We start from the raw sequence: 10,145 nt of genomic DNA on the forward strand, positions 1-10,145 counted from the left end.
GCCTCATTTCCCTGTGTTTTGAAGTGCGATATGCCTCTTGTAAAACTAAGGTTAATGACGTTTTTCCATTTTCTCATCTGCCCTTCTCAAGGAGTAGAACCTGTCCACCTGAGTTTATCCCTCCCCCTCCCCCGCATATTGTAGCATCCTTCTGAAAACGCTATGCATTTTTTAAACTCCAAAGAATAATGTTTATCTTCAGTTCTCATAATCACATGAACACTTGAATGCTTAGGCTTTCCAGTTCATGTCCACTCAAATAACTGTGACCTTAAACGAAATAAGTACTTAGCTATATATGACACGGGGTTGTGCTTTTCCAGGCCCGACCTTTGACACGCTATCTGCCCGTCCGGAAGGAAGACTTTGATTTGCGAAGCCACGTAGAGACTGCCGGCCACAATATCGATACCTGTTATCATGTATCGATCACAGAGAAGACCTGCCGAGGATTCCTTATCAAAATGGGTGGAAAAATTAAAACTTGGAAAAAACGATGGTTTGTGTTTGATCGGAACAAGCGCACATTCTCTTATTATGCAGGTGAGTGATAAAAAACTCTTAAGTGATATATTCAAATCAGGAACTCTCTGTTAAAGAGCAAAGGTAATAAAAGTCAGTATAAATAGGTTGATTGGTAACTAATAGAATTAAGGGCAATATTAGATTTGTAGGTCTATATTACTTTATATTAGGGTTGTATAGTCCCCATGATATGTATGATTTCCTCTCTAGAAATAAATATTGGGGGCACCTGAGTGGCTTAGTCAGTTGGGCATCCGTCCGACTTTGGCGTGGGTCATGATTTCAAGGTTCAAGGGTTCAAGCCCTGCGGTGGGCTCCGTGCTGATAGCTCAGAGCCTGGAGCCTGCTTTGGATTCTCTCTCTCTGCCTCTCTCTCTCTCTCTCTCTCAAAAATAAATAAACAGGGGCGCCTGGGTGGCGCAGTCGGTTAAGCATCCGACTTCAGCCAGGTCACGATCTCGCGCTCCGTGAGTTCGAGCCCCGCGTCGGACTCTGGGCTGATGGCTCAGAGCCTGGAGCCTGTTTCCGATTCTGTGTCTCCCTCTCTCTCTGCCCCTCCCCTGTTCATGCTCTGTCTCTCTCTGTCCCAAAAATAAATAAACGTTGAAAAAAAAATTTTTTTAATAAATAAATAAATAAACATTAAAAAAATTTTTAGGGGCACCTGGGTGGCTCAGTCAGTTGAGCATCTGACTTTGGCTCAGGTCAGGATCTCACAGTTTGTGAGTTCGAGCCCCGCGTCGGGTTCTGTGCTGACAGCTCAGAGCCTGGAGCCTGTTTCAGATTCTGTGTCTCCCTCTCTCTGCCCCTTCCCCACTCATGCTCTGTCTCTCTCTGTCTCTCAAAAATGAATAAACGTTCAAAAAAATTTTTTTTTAATTTTTAAAGAAATAATAAAAATTATCTATTATTTTAAAAGTGTGAATTAGTCTGTTCGGGTTCTGAAATAACCTGAAGTCTGAACAAATATTAAATGGAATTTATCCTTTTAGACCAAAATATTGACTTTTATACCACAAAGTCAGAAAAAAGGTTTCTGTTTATTTATTTATGGTCATATGACCTATTTAAGTCACACACAATTAGGCAGCCTTAGCTGACAGACATCCAGCTACAGTTTGTAAATTAGGATGTTATTTAAGCCAAGAGTAAAGCTCATCAGTGAACAAGTGAACAAGTATTTATTAACTGACTGAAATATTTTTGGATTGCTTAAATGATGGATTGTGAGAAACATACCCACCTGAGTCTTCAAAAAAATACAGGAATATTTATGTAACTGCTGTACTTACTAAAAAGTCTTGGGGCACCTGGATGGCTCAGTCCGTTAAGTGTCCAACTCTTGATTTCAGCTCAGGTCGTGATCTCAAGGTCGTGAGCTGGAGCCCTGTTCTGCATTGAACGTGGAGCCTGCTTAGGCTCTCTCTTCCCCCCCCCACCCCCCCCCCCTCTCAAAAAAAAAAAAAAAGAAAAGAAAAGAAAAAGAAAAAAGTTTCTTACTCCTGGGTCACATACGAAACACGTCCATTGTTAGCACAGATTTAGCTCTGCTCTCTTAAGCAACTAAAGAAAAGTAATATCATGCAAGAGTTTATGAAGAGACCCTGTGGTGACTGTATCAGCGTTTATGAGCAATGTCAAATAAATAATCAATTGTTAAATCAATGTAATAAGAAATAACAGTCTAGTCACTTAATCTACATAGTGTGAGGTCAGGATATGTTTATGAAGAGAAGTATGAGGCACCGAGAGGCATGTGGAAAACAAGGAGACCCTGGCTGGGGGGCCCCAGAGTTGGGGTGAGGAGGACCCAGGAGTGCATGCCGTTCAGTTAGGAGCTCTTTGGTGGGGCTCCAGTATGCAGTTAATGCTGTAGTGGCCCCAAGCGAATGGCCTAAACCCCCTTCCGGTTCCCTGCTTGCCTCTCTTGGGCCTTCTAATCTTGGGTTCTAAGAAAATCCAGAGACGTTCTCTTCAGTTAGTACAATAGAAAAGATGACAGTTTAATGAGAAATGCCAACTTATGTCTGCAAAATCCATAAACAAAACTTTGCCCTGTGCTAGTCTCCAAAGACAACCTCACCCAGAATTTTCCAAAGATAACATGTTAATTAACTTCAGACAAAACAGCTTCACTCTTCTTCTCTGCTTCTCTTTTCCGAGACCCTTATTTCGTTCTTTCCTCTGTCAGCCAGGTCAGCTGCTCACTGCCTCCTCCTTCTGACCCATGTCAGAACCTGTGCTCCTAATGACCACGTAAACGCATTTTTCCAAATGTAAACTTCTTGGTGATCAGTTTTCTCTTTAAAAAATATATTATTTTGGGGCGCCTGGGTGGCGCAGTCGGTTAAGCGTCCGACTTCAGCCAGGTCACGATCTTGCGGTCCGTGAGTTCGAGCCCCGCGTCAGGCTCTGGGCTGATGGCTCAGAGCCTGGAGCCTGTTTCCGATTCTCTGTCTCCCTCTCTCTCTGACCCTCCCCCATTCATGCTCTGTCTCTCCCTGTCCCAAAAATAAATAAACGTTGAAAAAAATATATATATATATTATTTTTAAAATATTTTTATTAAAATATTTTATAGTTTTTATAATATACAACAAAAATATGTATATATCTACATGTTTTATGTAATATATAATAAAAAATATCTCTTTTTGATATATGAATGATTACTCAGAACTGTAACATATAAAACAGGCAAAAATTATGTTTCATTTAGCTTTTTAATATTCCCATATTATATAACTGACCACTGCATCCTAGTTTGACAGACACTGTCCATTTGGCTCTGTTTACAGCCATCAGTACTTGTCCGCTCCCCTGGCCTCCACTCCTGCTCTTTCCCCAAACATCACCAAGTGCAGGAATAGATCAGTCCACAGGAAGCCATGCAGATTGCAGTTCAGGCTGGACTTGACCCCACAGGCACCACACCCGCCCCTTCAGCTTGTCGTGAGGTAAAGGGCACCGTGCGTATGAAGGAGCTGTAAACATGAGTGCTGATAGCTAATGTCGTAAGTCTCTGTGCTCATCACAGAGTCTCTGTGCCTCCATGCTTGGCCTCCTACATATTAACTGGGAAACCTTAGAAGAGTCTCTAAAGAAAACTGAGACAGAAAATATATCTGAAAATTGATGGGCTAATGCTACCAAAAGGAATGAATAGCTTTATCGTGTCAAATTACAATAGCATTATTAATTCTCTTAGTTCACAATGCCCTTGTGAGGCCAACATTTTTGAGAGTTCTTTCTCAGATATGAACTGCCCTACAAACAAAAGGTTCATTCCCAGTGTTCTGCCTCCTTGAAACACTGATGACATTTACTTTTAGCTCCAGATTTTATTTTACACCTGCTTTCAGAAAGTAAAGTATTATTGTATTCCCATTAATACTGCAGTATCCTTCCCAGTGAACTGATTGAAACCCACTGAACGTGGCATTAATTAAAACGGTGCTTCCCAAGGAAGAGTAAAACAAACAAACAAAAAACCAGAACACATACAAATATGGTCCATGGTCAAACATGGTCAAATAAGTTTGGGAAATGATGAGTTAAGTGTAATTTAATAGCTTTATATTTTCCACTGAACCTCTCAGGGCTATTGTTTTTCAGACTAGCTTTCCATTGTTGTTGGAAAAAAGGGACATTCTTGGGTAAAAAACTTAACAGTAGAACAAAAGTGTAGGGGGCACCTGGGTGGCTCAGTCAGTTAAACATCTGACTCTTGATTTTGGCTCCGGCTCCGGTCATGATCCCACCCCACATGGGACTCCCCACTGACGACACCACACGGAGCCTGCTTGGGATTCTGACTCCCTCTCTCTTTGCCCCTCCCCCACTGGTTCTCTCTCTCTCTCTCTCTCTCTTTCTCTCAAAATAAAAACAAATAAATTTTAAAAAGGTCTATACAATGAAAATAAGTCTCTTTCACATCACAAAAGTTCTGAACTTTTCCTAGTGTTAAGTCTGAAATATCTTTTCAGATTTTCTTTATTCATTTATATATACATTTTTTCAGATACATGTTTATATATATATGTATATGTTTCAGATAGATGTATATAGATGCGTGTATATATACATATACATATATATGTATTCTTTCTACTTTAATACAGTTAAGACCAGGGGCTCCTGGGTGGCTCAGTTAAGCATCTGACTCTTGATTTCGGCTCAGGTTATGATCTCACGGTTTGTGGGTTCGAGCCCCACATCGTGCTCTGTGCTGACAGCGTGGGGCCTGCCTGGGATCCTCTCTCTCTCCCTCTTTGTTTCTGTCTCTCAAAATAAATAAATGAACTTCAAAAATACACAGTTGAGGGGCGCCTGGGTGGCGCAGTCGGTTAAGCGTCCGACTTCAGCCAGGTCACGATCTCACGGTCCGTGAGTTCGAGCCCCGCGTCAGGCTCTGGGCTTATGGCTCAGAGCCTGGAGCCTGTTTCCGATTCTGTGTCTCCCTCTCTCTGCCCCTCCCCCGTTCATGCTCTGTCTCTCTCTGTCCCAAAAATAAATAAAAATGTTGAAAAAAAAATACACAGTTGAGACCAAATTCTTCACTCTGTTCATAACTTTTGTCGCATAACAGCATTTCAGGATTTTCTCTGACGAGCACTTTCCGACCCAGCTCAGTCTTTCCAGTGGCTGTGTGGATTCCATTATGTGACCCGACCATAATTGGATCAGTCCCCTGTTAGAGTTCAGACAGATTTTTTGCTGTCTTCTGCTGTAACAAACACAAATCGGTGTGCATGTGCATGAGTAGCTCTTATACAATAAAGTTTTAGAAGTGGACTTGCTGAGTAAGAGGATTTTTTGCATTTTTAATTGGTGTCTTTTCCCAAACCGCCTTCCAAAAGGAGCTTTCTTATTTGCACTTCCACCAACAGGCTCTCTCTTTTTGCAGCCTCATCCACGCTTTGAACACTTTTTAATATGCTCACACGCATTTGTGATCTTCTCTGTGTTTAAATTACAAAATATTTCAAGAACTTATTAGATCGTAGAGTGATGCTGTTTGGTTTGTGATTTGGTTGCTTTTGTTTTTGTTTTACGTTTTTGTTGGGTTTTTATGGCGAATTTGATGAAATCTTGGAAACAGTTTGAAACATGCTGCATTGAAAGATCACTAAATTATTGACATGAAGCTCTACTGGGAACGGGGAAAAAGCATGCTGAACAAGAAATTCATAGAAATATAAGTAGAATATTATTTTAAGTTAGGTAAAAAAAAAAAAAACACCCTTCTTAAAAAAACAAAAACCGGGGCGCCTGGGTGGCGCAGTCGGTTAAGCGTCCGACTTCAGCCAGGTCACGATCTCGCGCTCCGTGAGTTCGAGCCCCGCGTCGGGCTCTGGGCTGATGGCTCAGAGCCTGGAGCCTGTTTCCGATTCTGTGTCTCCCTCTCTCTCTGCCCCTCTCCCGTTCATGCTCTGTCTCTCTCTGTCCCAAAAATAAATAAACGTTGAAAAAAAAAATTAAAAAAAAAAAAAAAACCTTCTTACAAATCTCATTACGACAGCTCTACATATTAACATTTCCATTACAACCACAGTTTTGGAGAATGTGGGGAGATAATCAGTATCGGTGTCAGCAGTGTTTATATTTTGTGTGCTAACTTGACTGTCAGTAGTTCTGGGTTGTCTTTTTGACTGCAGATTTGCTAGAGAGCTTTGGGCAAAATCAATTAGTCCCCGAGGTTTGGGCTGATGGTTCCCTTTTTGTTTGTTTTTTTCAAAATAGAACTGGGCTAATGCCTTCACCTAAATTATCTGAATTGACCTCAGGTAACTTAAATACTAGATAAATATTGTAATAATTATACTGAAATTATAATCTTCCCAGTCTATCGTTGGTGATAAGGTATTTAACTATTATTGCAGACAAGCATGAAGCTAAATTAAAAGGAGTAATATACTTCCAAGCCATTGAAGAAGTGTATTATGATCACCTCAAGAATGCTAATAAGGTAAACACTTATTTTCAGATGTGAATGAATAATTGGGTTGGAAAAATGGTTTTTGAACTGCAAGCAATTTAGATGTGTTGCTCTGACATAACAGACTGATATGAGCAGAATCACTCTAGAAAAGCGAACATAGAGTAATTAGCATCGCTGATCTTTGGTGGAAGAAAAAATCATGGTGAAATGAGAAAATATTCTGGACATATTGATTCAGGAGACCTGCTAAGTGACTTGCTGAGGTTCTAAGAAGGGTCTACTACCTAGTTATAAGGAAGGATCTTAGTAGGACTAAGAATAGCAGCGGTTAGGGGCGCCTGGGTGGCGCAGTCGGTTAAGCGTCCGACTTCAGCCAGGTCACGATCTCGCGGTCTGTGAGTTCGAGCCCCGCGTCGGGCTCTGGGCTGATGGCTCAGAGCCTGGAGCCTGTTTCCGATTCTGTGTCTCCCTCTCTCTCTGCCCCTCGCCCGTTCATGCTGTCTCTCTCTGTCCCAAAAATAAAATAAAACGTTGAAAAAAAAAGAATAGCAGCGGTTATTTATTGCATACATTATCTAGGCACTGGGCTGGAGCTTTATCTACAAAGTAGCTGCTAAGAGGATTGATTGGTGAGCTCTCTGTGTGAGAGTTATTGTGCAGTGAGGCCAGAAAGATAGTCCTGAGAAAAATGCTGGAGGTGGGGGTACAGGTTCTACGAGAGCAAAAGTAATACCAATTGAGATTTCCACAAACTGGAAAACTTTTGAAGAGGAAAAAGCTCCCATAGATGTCTGTGTTATTTAATGTTACGATTTCAGGATGTTTGTTTTACATTCTTTAACTTTTTTGATTTTTAGAGTCCTAACCCATTACTCACCTTCAGTGTCAAGACGCATGACAGAATCTACTATATGGTCGCGCCATCGCCGGAAGCCATGCGGATCTGGATGGATGTTATAGTTACTGGCGCAGAAGGTTACACCCACTTCTTGTTGTAGCAAACTGGCGCCAACAGTGTACTTCCGGGCAGACTGCAATAGTCTCTTACAAGAATGAAGCCATATTCAGTCCGGGATGAAGAGACCGGGACCCACAGGCCCATCCCTTTAACTGTGTATACTCAGAACTCCTTTTTACATTAACAGGAAGTCATTTGTAAAAGAGAAGAAGGGGGGTTGAATTCAAAGCTTGACGAAAAGTAGCGAAAGGATTGAAGCACCTGTGAGAAAGAAAACACTATTTTGGTAAATAGCATCACTTATAGGAACACTTCTTATAAACTGTTTTTTATCAATTGTTTACTTTGGTGAAATAAACTGAGCAGTTTACAAAAATGTATGTACTTGGAAATATGAAATTATTTTAGCACCCAAATTATTGGCATTGACATTATTCGTTAATCAACTGACGTTTTAAAAACCATTTTGCTGAAGGTTATTTTGTAAGTAGAAGCAAATAAGGGGTTGGGGGAGAGTTTTAGGAGTTTTGCCCTAATTATTAAGTACTGCACCTAAACCAAAGACTTGACATGACTTCTGTTTAATAGTGGTAGTTTCAAGTGATGAACTGTATTTGGTGTTACTCTACATTTTAAAATGGTACCTTGATGCCATCAGTTGCCCAGGAAGTTGACTCTGGAGAGTTACCCCTGGCATAAGCGACTGTACATATATAGCAAATCACTTGTTGTAAAAGAAGAAAAAACAAAAGGTTGTGTGTTTTACACAGAAGCAGTCTTATTAGACAGGCATTCTGTCACTTGGAGCGATTAAAAATAAAGAGACTATTTCATGTTTTGCTAAAGATTTCTCCATTCCCGGTGCTGAGAATAAAGGTAGCCAGTAGCCGATTTCCTTAGGTTGTCTGTTTGCTCTTTATCGTGGAACACACCTCTTTTTGCAACCTCACGTGACATAACGATGAAACCAGAGCCCTATTTTCACCAAAGAACAGACCAGTGAAAATACTTACTTACAGAAGTAATGTTATAGAACAAGGAAAATGAACTCCAACTTAATGTTCTCTGTAATGTACTATTTCATTATGTATTTCTTTACAATTAGCTTTAGTTTTTTTAGAGTTAAGTTAATTTTTCTTGAATGAAATGACTTCAGGCAAGTCTCTTTTATAACAGTTTTTCAAATGCCACTTATCCTGGGTCTGTCATGTTGTGTGTATTTGTAAGTATGAACGTATTCTTTCCTAGAAGTTTGCAAATGAATATAAGTAGAGAATAATTAATGGCTTTGCTTACTAGTACAAGGTGAAATGACTAGATTGGAAGTGTCCCTAACATCTTGATCTGGCCTGACTGGGTACAATGTTTAAAAATTTGCATTCTGGTTTGCACACATGTATACACGTTGCCAATAATAAGATTTTGCAACTGGATGACTCATGATTTTATTTGAACAGTGGAGGACAAGGTCACTATTGCAGAAGACAGTTTTATAATCTGTTTTTTTCAGACATCAGCCCTAAACCCTTGTAATGATCTAAGAGAGTGAAATGCAGTTGCTAAAATTTTGTTGGTTAATGTAAGATATAACTTTTCTGTACTGTACTGTACTTTCTCTATAGGATTATGAAGATATTCTAATCAACGTTATATTATGCATGATGTAGTAAACCTTTTAAAATGTGTGTTAAAATATGTTGAGTATGGATTAAAATGTTGACCAGATTTCACAGCTGAAAATAAACTCATCTCTCGTCAGGAGGTTACCTATTGGTGACATAAGAGGAGATGGATTAATCAGCAAAAGTCAATTGTCAATCTCCATAAAGGTGGAGATTTTGTGTGCTAACATTATGATTTGTAGTTTTATAAAACTGAAATGAGATGACTCCTGACAAATGTGACATCTGACCGTCTTTTTGCAAAGATGCAATTATTACTGGGGATTGCAAGGGCTGTGTTTACTTATCTGACAGGGGAAAAAAAAACTCATGCAGGTGGGAAGTAAAGGATTTTACTTGAAGGCAACCTCACTTGTCTCCCTGGACTAAGGCAGCAGATTTCAAAGAGAGAAATGGCCCCGAACAATATATCCTTACACTCCTGATAATGAAGGCAGCATTGACAGTGGGTACGGAAATAATTGGTCTACTTCAAGCCCATCACTGTAGGTAAAAGCATCTTCACTTGACACTAGCCACAGTTTTTCATGATTTGTTATACTGATAAGGGCGGATAGAGAAAACAATCTATGGGTTTCCCTACTCTTTTGAGCAGTGTTTTTCCCACTATGGAGACAAGTCAGATTGTTTTCATTTTGCTGTACATAAAATGCAAGATCTACAAAAATAAAAGGAGAGAATAGGGACAGGAATGATTGAGAATATTTGCAATTATCCAAAACCCATAGTGAGAAATGTTTATTGTTAAGATTTAAAGGACAACGAAGTGACACGCATTGTCTATCACCTTAGTGATTTAGTTTCTTTGGAATCTACAACAGGCCTAATGGAGAAATGGCAAAATAGCTCAACAACTTTTGGAGTGCATCCTGAAATCGAGCAGCCGTCCTTGCTATCTGTTTCTGGCACTACACCACTCAAGAAAGATCTATTTCGTTTTTATTTATCCAACTTTTTCCAATGTTCCAATAAGACAGGTTCTCAAGACTCCAAAGATAGGCTGGATTCACTGTATCCAACATTTGCCTTTAACTCTAGC

At 40.0% G+C, this 10,145-nt stretch overlaps 1 protein-coding gene across 16 annotated transcripts in view; it reads left to right on the forward strand.

Annotated features, from left to right (window-relative positions):
- Positions 1 to 9,313, forward strand: part of PHLDB2 (pleckstrin homology like domain family B member 2) — a 113,396-nt gene extending 104,083 nt beyond the window's left edge. For 14 of the 16 annotated variants that reach the window (XM_040484463.1, XM_040484467.1, XM_040484459.1 and 11 more), the window contains 3 exons: positions 324 to 543; positions 6,408 to 6,493; positions 7,324 to 9,313. In XM_040484463.1, coding sequence (XP_040340397.1) covers positions 324 to 543; positions 6,408 to 6,493; positions 7,324 to 7,464 — 447 coding nt within the window. In that variant the 3' untranslated portion in view covers positions 7,465 to 9,313. The remainder of the gene's footprint in view (positions 1 to 323; positions 544 to 6,407; positions 6,494 to 7,323) is intronic. The other 2 variants (XM_040484466.1, XM_040484465.1) reach the window with 1 other exon arrangement.
- The last annotated feature ends 832 nt before the right edge of the window (positions 9,314 to 10,145 follow it).

This window comes from Herpailurus yagouaroundi, unplaced genomic scaffold, assembly GCF_014898765.1.
Source record: "Herpailurus yagouaroundi ecotype Mexico unplaced genomic scaffold, PumYag 162, whole genome shotgun sequence".
Taxonomy (NCBI): domain Eukaryota; kingdom Metazoa; phylum Chordata; class Mammalia; order Carnivora; family Felidae; genus Herpailurus; species Herpailurus yagouaroundi.